Source organism: Frieseomelitta varia, unplaced genomic scaffold (genome assembly GCF_011392965.1).
Source record: "Frieseomelitta varia isolate USP_RPSP 00005682 unplaced genomic scaffold, Fvar_1.2 scaffold_232, whole genome shotgun sequence".
Taxonomy (NCBI): Eukaryota; Metazoa; Arthropoda; class Insecta; order Hymenoptera; family Apidae; genus Frieseomelitta; species Frieseomelitta varia.
Genome location: NW_025109960.1, coordinates 222,610 through 234,621, shown reverse-complemented (window position 1 = coordinate 234,621; position 12,012 = coordinate 222,610). Strand labels below are relative to the sequence as shown.

Below are 12,012 nucleotides of genomic sequence, written 5' to 3'. Positions count from 1 at the left end.
TTTGTAAATTTCATCAGACGAATATTTCGATCGATCTCAATCTTGATTTCAAGATTGTCGCAAACGTAGCCGATTTTCACCATACAGCCTTCTTAAATCTTTTTCTTTAAAAAAGGAATGACAGAAAAGAGATTAATTACAAAATTCGTCTAAAATGTGTTTTTACAACCATTAAACAATATGGCGACGTACGATGCGATACCAGCGCCACATGAATATTGACACGATATACATATGCATATTTATTTTCTTACTTTTAAATTATTATTATTGCTACCATTATAAATGATCAAAGTTATCGAATTAAAAAATTGCCGAACTTCCATTGTTAATCATCTTTTAAATGTGATTCACTAACAACTTCATAACTGAAAGTCAATTATATATATTTTTGTTGAAATAATAAGTTAGCTAATTATATATGATATTATAATTAGAGTTGCAACATCGATTGATTTATAAATAAAGAAACCAGATGGAAATATTAATTTCAAGCAAATGAATAATTCTTATTAAATAAATTATGTAAAAATATGTTTATGAAATAATCGATTTAAAATAAATTGAGTCATCAAATAAAAAAAAAATACAAATTTACAAAAAATAAAACAATATATCTTCGATATATCTTAAATCGTATAATCGTATTTGACGATAATTTACAAACTCTGCAACGAATCAATTAATTGTTAAACACAAAGATTAAATTAATAAATTACCACATGCTTTTCAATCAATTAAAAAGCACACAGCATACCTAGAAGCACTACAAACGATTATCTTTGAAAGTTGACAACGTATTGATATTTTCTTAAGTCACAACATTGCATAATGCAATCGAGAAACGACTGTTCTCTCTTTCCTTTTCACGGACATTCCTGCAGCCTTCGCACGTGGAAATAACTTACGTTTCAACATCCATTAAACAAACTGAGTAACCAAATATGTAATAAAAATTGTGTATCCGATAAAAATTTAAGAATTAAATTCGGGAAATACCAACCACGAATCTATTAACAGTTGTGTATCAATCGTATAAATTTACGAAACGATGTTACAAGAATCGAGCTCGAGTTAAAAGAATGCGAGAGAGCAAAAAAAAAAAAAAAGAGAAATGGTGGAGGCACGTTGGCACGCATACGCACTCGTGAGAGAGAAAGAATTTTCCTAAACACAGATGTCGAGCAGATGCCACGCGTTGCTGCGAGGAACGCACAGTGGGAAAACCGGCGAGTTCGATTCGAGTTTCCAAAAAAGAAACAAACACCGAGAGGTGAGAGACGGCGGAGAAGAGTTTACTGGGTTCGGAGAATGAAATTTCGAGATTTCGAGGAACGCGAAAGTTGCCGGCACACGGAATGGAATAACCGTACACCGGGCTCTGTTGTTCGCGTGCCAAATGTGCAAACAAAAACAGCAGCAAACGCAGGTCGAGCGTAATCTGCGCCCAAATTGCTGGACGATAACTTAAGCGAAACAAATATCAATTATACACCACCGATATACAGTATTACGTATTGAGATATACGATTTTCAATTTTTATCGTTTTATATGTACATAGTTATGAATATAGAAAGTCCTCGTAATTATATTTTCAAATAACGTGTTCTTAATTCCCATTATATCTAGTAGTTAAGAGTAACCCTTTATATGCAATAACTTACAAAATTATTTGAACATCTGTAGAATCCTTTATATGTTACATGAAACTGCAGTGAAAGGCGAAAATGAGACAAACTTGAGATATAAGTAATATATTAAGAATTTATGTTTTTTCTGGAACTGGAATCAAAGAAGAACTTGTAACGAGAATTACATGTAACGAGATCGATGTCTTAATGGCGACATCAAAATCGGAAGAGTAATACCCTTGTATCAAGGTCTATTTTTAGGTATCAGTCACTTGTATGTACGTTTTATACCGGTCAGCCCTATAAGATGCTTCACTTACACTACGCTCCACAGTTACGCATATACACATTAATCTAGGCAACGTGAACACGTGGAACACGGTGTCCATGTAAGCTAGTTTAATAACAAGATTTTAGTCTTTTGCTCGATAACGAACGCCATTCACTAGATCCAACGCGAGATTAATATCCACTTGCTTCAGTTACCCTAGTCACGAATCGAAAAAAATATTTTGTTTCAAGCGTTAAAAATGCTTCAATATTTAAAACAGTACTTCAATATTTAAAACGTTAACTAACTACCTAATAGTCGAAAATTAATCTAACATGTAAATTAATATTACTACTCATACGGAATGATATATTGACAGATCATTCGTATCATTCAATCTATTATTAACCTGTTATAAAATAGGTATAGGATATAAAATACGTGTATTTGTAAATTCTTCTACGCTCAATTTATAAATTATGAATTGTACGTGTTTCTATGTATGTATGCAATGAAATACTGTATTAAAATTACAGTAACCGAGTACATGTTAAATCCTAATACATGTTAATCTCACATACTATTTAACAACAAAATAAGAGAAAATAAAGAATTTTAATGTTTAAGATAAAAAAAATTCCACGTCTTCGCTCGCAATAGTAGCAGCAGGTTAAAACGCAATGAAATTATTATTTTTCTATCAGAAAGCTCAAACGTGAGTAGTAGTTTTATTTTCGTGTGCGATCGTGGTCACCAGATTTCTCGAGTTTTTCATCGACAGCGCGGCGGCCCTGGCGACTGGAATGCGGGCGCGGCGAGTCCTCGGTGTATGAATATACGCGTACACATAGATACACACGTTCGAGAAGTTTAAGGGGCGCTCACACGAAGAGGAATGTAACGTCAGAAATATTTTGTATATTGCTCGTGCGTATGTGCCTACGACAAATGTACATGCTGCACGCGTATTAATTATCAAAGTATCACGAAACGTTCGTTCATCCGTGTCTACAAATGAAAAAGAGAAAAAGAAAAGAAAGAAAAAAAAAAAGAACTCGAATGCGATCTTTAAATGGGATAATAAGGTTCGCGCATAGAGATCGCACGCAATTTCATATATACTCTTTGTTTTAGCACGTGTACGCGTGCATACAAACATATACATAGAAAATGGCGTACCTGTCTCTAGGATCGATCCACGTTGTTTTTCTTGTGTTGTGATCGATGAAATACACTTTTCCATCAAAGTCTTGCGCGACGTCCCACCCTTCCGGAAGCGGTATCTCCCCATTCCGTCTCCTTGGCATATTTCACTGCGCTCTAAATCCATCCAAAACTCTCTATCACCGACCAGTCGACAGGCACATATCTGTGCGCGCGTGCACACACTCCCCGTGCCACATACACGCTGTATTGATGAAAGAGAAAGAAAGACAGTCGATGTAAGAGAGACAAGGAGAGACGTTCGAGTTGGTAAAGAGAAGGCACGCAATAGTAATACACACCGATACACAGTGGAATGGAGATAGAAAGGATGTGTTGCATGCCACTGAACGCACACACGCACGCACACACGCATGAACATACACGCATACAGGCGTAACCGAGCGAACACGTACACACAACTCTGTCGAAAGAAAAGAGAAAGAAGAAGAGGAGAAAAAAGAAAATAGAGGGAAGGGGAAGAGAGTGAGAGAGAGAAAGAAACATCACGTGCATATGTATACATATATGTAGATTCGCATGGTATATATAATATACACACATGTTCTTGCTCTCTCTGTCTATGGGTCTATCTCTCTCATTCTCTCATACTCTCTCTCTCTCTCTCTCTCTCTCTCTCTCTCTCTCTCTCTCTCTCTCTCTCTCTCTCTCTCTCTCTCACGCGCTACTCCGCCATCATGAATACCTCATTATCATGAGCGGAGTGACGTCAGAGTCCCCGCCTTCAGATTCCTCTCGAGCGGAATTCCACCGTTAACATAGCTGGCCGTCGAAGAAAAGTCCACTGTTGGTATTCTTGCCTTGAGACGGTACCGTGGGTCCTACATTTGTACAAGACCGTCCGTATGAATGCCCGTTACATTATCGTATCTTGTATCTTCTTTTTTTTTGCACTGGTCACTTTGCAATATCGAGATGGAAAAAGAGATATATGTAAAATAGCACACAGCCTTCACACCACCAGTCGACGACCGAATTTAGTAGAGAAAAAGAAACTGAAAAACACTTTCACCCTTCCTGTGCCGTCTCACTCCGTCGTTCACTTTTATTTTACACTCTTATCCCTTTTTGTTCATAGGAGCTTACAGCATCACTTGCCGATGTCCTTTTAATTTCTACCGATTTTAAAACGGACGTAAATCATCCGTTTTACGCCATAGAGAAGCAGGATCGCTCGGAAAAATACTTACAACACCGTGCCGGTAATCGAAACGGCGAACACTTCTCCAGCTAACGTCGTTCAGATGCACCCTTTTTCATTGATGAAATTTTCGAGGAAGACGGGCAAATTGTTCAGGCGCGTACCAATCACGTCGTTCTCCTTTTGAAGCAACAGGAACGACAACGAGTTTCTCGGAGCAGAGACGGGATAGCATCTGCGTCTGGCGACCCGCTTTAAGAAGTGCACGCTAATGCCGGTACTATCGAGTACATTTCACCGTGTGCTCCCTTTTCCTTCTCGCATTGAACCTTGCTGCTCGTCGTCAGCGAAAGACAGCGCGAATCAACAAGCGACGTTCGCCTTCGAGGAATGTCAGAATTCGCCTTGCGTTTTTTCTCCCTCCCCCCCGCACACGTTATTTCATTCCGTTTCTTCTTTTTCTTGTTCTTTCGTTTTTTTTTCTCTCTCTCTACTTACGCGGAAACACTGTTCATGAGTTACCGTAAGACACTTTTCCTCTGTTGATGGATCGAATTGAACATGGCTTCGGCAATGATTCTACACTCTCTCGAGTCCGTTGTTCCAAGTGCCAAGAATACGCGTAAACTACTCTTTCGTTTCGACGATACTACAACCTCGCGCCAACTACAAGCATGTCGAGTGTTTGAAACATGCCACTGGACGTTCATACCGTGTGCGCTTGGCAATGCTTCTCACTCACTCTCTCTTCCTCTTCGCCTCAACGCGTACACCGATGAGAACAGAACGTAATCCCCTCTTCTAGCCACGGTATTTTCCTTCCTTCTTTATCTTTCTGTCGAATCGCCCCCACTATTAGGAACGAAAGCTCTCGTGTCTCTGACCGCTGTAGACGAACGACGACGGGAACAGACGAACGCGTTGCCCTTTCCGCAGTTTCACATATTTTCCGTTATATTACGACGGCGGCACCACCGTACAACCCTCATGGAAACGCAGGTGCACTCGAGACCGTTGAACATCCGGGACGAATGAATAAACCGATGGTAATCCGTTGGTGCCCCTTCGAGAATGTCTCGTACTCATAAGCCACTGTAGCATTCGCGTGTATTGCTTCCTCTTTCTTTCCTTTTTTTTCTGTTCTCACTCGATGTGTAGCTCCCAAATGTACCAAACGTCGAGATTCAGTCGAGCGGATCATTCTTCTATTTACATTTTTCATTATTGTTTAAAATATTGTAATTTTACACGCAATTTTAACTGTACTCGAATATTTTTCATGTCACATTTTTATGATTTCTGCATGTTAAAATTTGTTTTTTGTACTTTTTGAACAATGAAAGTCTTTCAATGATGTGGAAATGTGTCTTGCAATGTCTACAATTTTTTTCGTTCCTTTTCACCTAGAAAGACATTTAATTTTGCTTTAAAATGTATTTTTTGATTTTTGCAAGTTCTGTATAAAGTTCTATCTTTTGCTTTCGTAAAGGAAATTATATATTAAGATCCTATAGGTTGGAATATTTCGAGCATGTGCTTTCGACTTTTTACTCTATATATGTATTAATTTATTGTAAATTTTATAGTTTAAACTCTGTGAATTATTTTCTCGGTGAGACACGTGACGTATGTATAATCGTGTATGCATATACGTATGTATGTCGTGGTGCAGGAATGCAACGTATGGACGGGTTTTTCTAAACGCGGTAACATCTTTAATCCAAATTTTGTAAACGACAGAAACTAAACGTAACAATTGTAACGTAAATCAATTACACGGGATTCAAAGATTTCATAAGTTGCTTCTGGTAGATTTAGTGTTTTAAAGTTAATATGGCAACGTCTGAGAGCGATGACTTTGAAAGCGCTGACGAAGAAATGAACCACGATATACCAATAAAAAAGCATACTCAAATACAACAGTGGAGTTCACCAAACACAATAGATTCAGAATCTGACGATGACATGGAATATGTACCTCGGCAAACGTGTACAAATGTAAATTTGAATAGAAGGGAAAAATATTGTCCGATAGCAGATACGTCAACTAATAAAAAAAGAGTTGATAAAGATATCAGTATTAAAGATACATATAATTACAAGAAACATGAGCAACCAGTTATCAATGTTGACGAAGTCTATGGAAAAAAGAATATCACATGTATCGATTCACAAAAAGTGGGATGTGCACAGGCTAATACTGGTGATATGAATCTGAAAGTGGAAAATAATAATAAGTTAGATAAAACTAAAGTAGAGGAACCTACTGGGAAGGATATTAACATGGACTTAAGTTCTGAGGTAACAGTTAAATTGACTGAAAAAGAACAAACCCAATGCAAAGAAAAAAAATTAGGCGCAAAGAAGTTAGGGACGAAGATTACACCAAGTAGTAATTTTACGACTGATATAGATAACAGAAACAAAAGGGATATAGTAATAACAGAGGAAGATGTATGTAATAAATCTTTTATAAAAGATGAGATAACTGAATCAGATATGCCAGAAGAATTGAAATCTGAGAAAACATTTAAAGAAGTATTTAAACCTGAAGGTTGGGAAGGACTTGGAGATTCGATTGAATTGTCAGATGAACTGACTGAAGAAAAATTACAACCAGTATTAAAAAGATTATCATTAGTTGATGAAGAAACAAGTAGCTCATCGGTTTGGGGTTGGGGTAATTGGGATGTAAGTTCTTTAATTAATACAGCCAGTGCTGGAGTTTCTACATTAACTAGTCACGTATCACAAGGATTTACACTTTTGGAAGAATCTATGGCTATATCTGATGAATCTAAATCTACTACAAATGAGGAAGAAGAAGAAAATCAAACAGACAATGGTACTCCATGGTTTTATAAACTTTTTATTATATATTTATAAATGACATAGAATAAATATACTTAATGATATATTTTATTATAGCTAATTTGTGCGACTATTATATTTATATTAATTTATATTTTAATTAATTCAATTTTTAGATAATAAGGAGGAACAGACCAAGGAACAATCTTCTTTTGGGTTTGGAAATTTTATATCAAGTGTATCGTCAATAACAAAACTGGTTGAATCAACTGGAAGCAAAGTTATGAATGGTGGATTAGACACATTGGAAGCCATTGGTAAAAAAACAATGGAGGTTTTACAAGAAGGTGATCCAGGATTAAAGAAAAAAAGGGCTTTTTTCATGAATGAAACAAACAAGCCAAATTTATCTCAGATTCTTCGAGAGGCTAAAGAAAAAGCAGACAATACTGAAAAAACAATTGAAGAAAGGCAAAAAATGAGAAAAATACATTTTGAAAGTCTTCTTGATGATTATCAAGGACTTGTTCACATAGAAGCATTAGAAATGCTATCAAAACAAAGTAATATTAAAATACAACAGTATTTGAGTGGTTTAGATTCAAATGAGTTAAATTCTGTCCAAAAAATGTTGGAAGAAGTTGAAGAACTATGTGAATTAGGCGATGATGATGAAAATAATGATGAAACATATGAGAAAGATTTGAAATATAAATTACAAGAAGCTTGCAGCGATCTTGGAATTAATATTACTTATGAGAAATTGCACGAGGTAATTTCTATTCTACTAATACATACGTGAGTTTATTAAATAAATATTGATTTCAGATATATCAAGACTCTAAGAACTATAATACTTCAGCCATGACGCCTAATGATCAAGAAATTTTCGAACATGCCATTTCTATTTTGGCACAATTTACAGCATTTTCCATAGAAAGATTTCATAAAACTGCAGAATTACTTTTAATCAAAGAACATCGGAGCACTGTGAATGAAACTGATTCATTAGTTCAGTTAACGAATATTCTAACTAATCAAATTGGAATATTAGCTAATATTTATTGTAGTGCTTTGAGTAAACTCGCTGAAACTGACAACTCTGATAGTATTAACGCTAATATAACAACGATTTTCATAGAGGTAAGACAGTATTATTATGTATTTCATCTATAGTTAGTAAAAAATTAATTAAAATTTTTTTTTAATAGGCTTCAAATGCAAGTTCTTATATTCAAGATGCCTTCAAACTATTGATTCCCATTATACAAGTTGGTGCTATATAACGATGGACAGAAATGTTTTCTGAATGTATGTTCTATATGTATTGCAAAAAATATAAATAACCTTTCAAATAATTAATTTCAAAAAAGAAATATTAGAAATTATCTTTAAAAAAAATTTTTTAAATTTTAAATATTGTAAGTAAAGAAGATTGGAAGAGAGAAGATATATAAATAGCAATTTTTATACTACATAAATTGTATGAATTTATAATATAAAGTCTTAATAAAAAATTGAAGCTTCAACATACAGATTACAAATAATTCTCAAATTCCCTATCTTACGTTGTCCTCATCAATATTAGTAGAAAAATAAAAAAAATATTTTTAATAACACGTTTGTTAAAAAATTAAGAAACTTATTGTTTTATAAGTATTATTCTACTTCATTTTATATTAATATTTGAACTAAAAAATGTCTTAAGTAAATATTTTTTAAATAATGCTGAATATTAGCATTGTATTATATAGTAAAAAATAAAGTAGAATATTTAAAACATTTTTAACCATACGAGAATAAATATAAACTTGATTTAATGTTTTCCTCTTTTATTACCAATAGGAGGTTTCTGAAGTTGAAAACTCGAGTTTGATTCACTCATTGGTAAAGGTGTAGCAAAATTTGACGGAGTATTAAAAGTCAAACTTGCTGTTGGTGGTTTCAATGACGAACTTAGAGTAATGTTAGTGGCAGGTGATGTTGGTATTGTATTTCCCCAAACTGTAACAACATATATACTGAATTATTTTGCATCTATTTCTAGGAGTCAATTTAATTTGCGAATATAGTAGCTAAAGCTGTATTTCAATAGATTAACATTGGAAAATAACAAAGTAGCAAGACTAACATTATTATAAAGTTAAAACAATGTTCTTTTTTTAATAAAACTAATATTCAATATCTCCAGATGTTGTATATTCTGTGAAATACACAACATATATATATTTAATTAACACGGACATTCTTACTAAACCACCAATAAGCAGAAGCAATTATTAAAGCAGATGTAAAATATACAGCCATCTCTTATCAAGCACCAATTCCAACCTCCCTCTATTATTTGCTATTTTGGAATGCAAATTAAAGAAAAGAAAGAAACAGAATATCATTTTTTTTTTATTATTATCAGAAGTAAATGTATAATTAGTAAATGCTAAACACAAAAGCTATGCATCTTTTTCGTAACACAAACAGAAACTGTAGAAACTGTAGAAAAATTTAGTACCTCATACACTAAAACAGATTCCTTACTCTTTTCCTGGAAAGGTAAAATCAAAATCAAATCACAGAAATAAAAATTTTAAACCGATCATATTTACAGAATAAGTAGTTACAACACTCTTACTATTGATATATGTGAAATTCTACAATACTTAATAAAGGGCGTTATATGTTAGTAAATCTACCTCATACTAAATCCACGCAAGACCTGAAGGTAGGAGATATTTATGGGACAGTTGAAACAACGAAAGTACGTTGTTTTAGGGATCTTGTTTTTAACAAAAAAAAGAAAAAAATATTAACATTACAAATTTATATATTAATTTCATTTACCTAATGGATTTCGCGTTTCATAACTTCCTGGTCTATTAGAATTTAATGCTGTTGATGAAAGAAAACTTTTATTTCCTATAAAAGTAAAGTATATAAAATACATGAAATAAAATAAATATTACAATGAATTCTAAAAATTATCAATTACCTGGACCAAATGGTGTAGGACCACTCGTAATTTTTCCAATACTATTTCGAGATGTTTTCCCATCCGATTTAATATCTTCAAAAACGTTTGTATTATCTTTTAAAACGTATTTTCTAAAGTTCAAATATTGTTCTTTTTGTTGTTGAACTTTTGAATGTACACCTTGTAATTTGCCAGCAACAGCAACAAGAGATTCGTGAAGTTTACTCATAGCCATTGTCAATTCTAAAAACAGATTGTATGTTATTGCAACATTTTAGCAAACACTATCAAACAATATCAGCACAAATTTACCTTGTGGCGTTAAAGTTTTTGGAGTCATCATTGTCTGTATATGTTTTTCTGTTGTTTCAATTTGAGATCTAAATAACATCAAGTCATGTTCAAAGTTATCAGCCAATTCCATAAAAAATAATAATGGTGCATTATTTTCATATTGTAAGCCTGGTGGAGTATCGTGTGTTCTTTGAGCTATTTCAGCATTTTGTAATGCTTTTGCTGTATCCTGTTTTAACTTATCAGCAGCAGAACGATCACGTTGAACTGATCCACCTAATGTTGTTAGAAGTTCCATCAATGATGCTGTATCTTCTGCACATCTATTTAATGGTCTTGCAGAGCCTCTTGCTATATCTGAAGATAATACTTTTTGTTCTTTCACAAATTCCCTAATAACATATATTAAGTTAATTAATTCTATACAATTTTAATACAATAGTTTTGCTATATAATAATTACTTGAATTTTTCTATTGTCTGTAATAATTCTGGTGGCCAAACATTCTCTTTAGCAGTTGAATTAGTATTTCCTTGTGAAAGCCCTTTATTACTTGATGATACATCTAATCCTCCTAGTCCTCTATTTGTAGTGCTTGTGGTAGTTGTAGTGCCAATAGTACCTAATTTTGATCCTAATAAATTGCCACTACCAAAAAGTGATGCTACAAACAAAAAATATTAGAGACAATATTATTATTATAATTAGAGACAATATTATTAATAACATTAAATAATTTTTAACTATCACATACTTGTGGTAGTAGGCGTTCCAAAGCTAACATTTCCAGTTGTAGTTGTAGCGGATGGAGCACCAAATGTTAATGTAGAACTTGTTGCTGGCGTACCAAAAGAAAGGCCACCAAATAATGGTGCAGATGTAGTTGGAGTTGGAAATAAACTACTCGCAGTTGTTGTACTAGTCGTATTTGATCCCAAAAGTAAACCACTTGATTGTGTTTGTGCAGTAGTTGCAGGTGCAGTATTAAATCCAAAACTAAGCCCAGTTGTTGTTGTTGGTGTTGATGTAGCCCCAAAAGTTAATGTTGGTGTTGAAGTACTTGAACCAAAAGGAATACTATTTAAGTTAAAACATATTGCAAGTTTAGAACGCAATTAATTATCAATATTTTGGATACGAAAACCTATATTGCAATGTAAGGTTAATGAATTTAAATTATGGATAAAAAACGAAAAACTATGTATTTACTTTTGTGCAAATCCGAAACTTGTATTGCTCGAAGTTGTAGGTGTTCCAAAAGTAAATGTTGACATAATTATAATATGCAATAAATAATAATACAAATAAATATCATGAAACAACACACAGTATCTTATATTTAAAATATCAACTCTTCATGCGCATGTTAAATTGTTTTAACTGTACGATGTACATAGTTGTCCGAAGAGCGCCATCTGTAACGTAAAGATGCATGCTTTAAATTTGAATCTACTTTCACAATAATCATATAAATATTTATATATATTACTTTATGTATATTTTTGTAGAAATATGTATGTACATTTAAAATATTGTTTACTTTAAATTTTTATATTTAAGATGTTTTACTTAAAATAAAAATTTAAAGTCAGGGAAAAATAAAAAAGCGTATATGTGTATAATATTAAAAAATTTTTTAAAATACAAAAATCACTGGAAAATCATTTTAAC

At 33.3% G+C, this 12,012-nt stretch overlaps 3 protein-coding genes across 14 annotated transcripts in view; 1 reads left to right on the top strand and 2 right to left on the bottom strand.

Annotated features, from left to right (window-relative positions):
• Positions 1-5,159, bottom strand: part of LOC122527820 (protein kibra) — a 40,299-nt gene extending 35,140 nt beyond the window's left edge. The window contains exons 1-2 of one of the 4 annotated variants that reach the window (XM_043652350.1): positions 3,813-5,159; positions 3,083-3,223 (exon numbers count right to left, since the gene is read on the bottom strand). In XM_043652350.1, coding sequence (XP_043508285.1) covers positions 3,083-3,210 — 128 coding nt within the window. In that variant the 5' untranslated portion in view covers positions 3,211-3,223; positions 3,813-5,159. Of the gene's footprint in view, positions 1-3,082; positions 3,312-3,408; positions 3,536-3,812 lie in introns of those variants that run through there. The other 3 variants (XM_043652348.1, XM_043652349.1, XM_043652351.1) reach the window with 3 other exon arrangements.
• Positions 5,160-5,833: 674 nt separating this feature from the next.
• Positions 5,834-8,408, top strand: LOC122527822 (protein FAM114A2). 2 transcript variants are annotated; one of them, XM_043652355.1, is made up of 4 exons: positions 5,834-7,109; positions 7,255-7,851; positions 7,908-8,222; positions 8,291-8,408. In XM_043652355.1, the coding sequence occupies exons 1-4, from the start codon at positions 6,102-6,104 to the stop codon at positions 8,363-8,365; spliced, it is 1,995 nt and encodes a 664-aa protein (XP_043508290.1). In that variant the 5' UTR covers positions 5,834-6,101; the 3' UTR covers positions 8,366-8,408. The 2 variants fall into 2 exon arrangements, with proteins under 2 accessions (XP_043508290.1, XP_043508289.1); XM_043652354.1 differs by having other exon boundaries at positions 5,839-7,113; positions 7,256-7,851.
• Positions 7,330-11,756, bottom strand: LOC122527823 (nucleoporin p58/p45). Of its 8 annotated transcripts, XM_043652360.1 has the most exons (9): positions 11,551-11,756; positions 11,096-11,418; positions 10,804-11,005; positions 10,360-10,733; positions 10,066-10,290; positions 9,918-9,992; positions 9,770-9,792; positions 9,589-9,621; positions 8,895-9,083 (listed from the first exon to the last, which is right to left on the bottom strand). In XM_043652360.1, the coding sequence occupies exons 1-7, from the start codon at positions 11,613-11,615 to the stop codon at positions 9,776-9,778; spliced, it is 1,281 nt and encodes a 426-aa protein (XP_043508295.1). In that variant the 5' UTR covers positions 11,616-11,756; the 3' UTR covers positions 8,895-9,083; positions 9,589-9,621; positions 9,770-9,775. The 8 variants fall into 8 exon arrangements, with proteins under 8 accessions (XP_043508299.1, XP_043508295.1, XP_043508297.1 ...); XM_043652364.1 differs by lacking the exons at positions 8,895-9,083; positions 9,770-9,792 and adding an exon at positions 7,330-7,348; XM_043652362.1 differs by lacking the exon at positions 9,589-9,621.
• Between the last annotated feature and the right edge of the window lie 256 nt (positions 11,757-12,012).

Bases quoted from the DNA above. Each gene is read 5' to 3' on its own strand.
- LOC122527822 (XM_043652354.1), top strand. From the start codon at position 6,102: ATGGCAACGTCTGAGAGCGATGACTTTGAAAGCGCTGACGAAGAAATG. The intron at 7,114-7,255 runs GTACTCCATGGT...TTCAATTTTTAG, and splicing joins AGAAAATCAAACAGACAATG to ATAATAAGGAGGAACAGACC. The intron at 7,852-7,907 runs GTAATTTCTATT...TATTGATTTCAG, and splicing joins CTTATGAGAAATTGCACGAG to ATATATCAAGACTCTAAGAA.
- LOC122527823 (XM_043652356.1), bottom strand. From the start codon at position 11,615: ATGTCAACATTTACTTTTGGAACACCTACAACTTCGAGCAATACAAGT. The intron at 10,734-10,803 runs GTAATTATTATA...ATATGTTATTAG, and splicing joins CAGACAATAGAAAAATTCAA to GGAATTTGTGAAAGAACAAA. The intron at 9,993-10,065 runs GTAATTGATAAT...TTACTTTTATAG, and splicing joins TCCTACACCATTTGGTCCAG to GAAATAAAAGTTTTCTTTCA.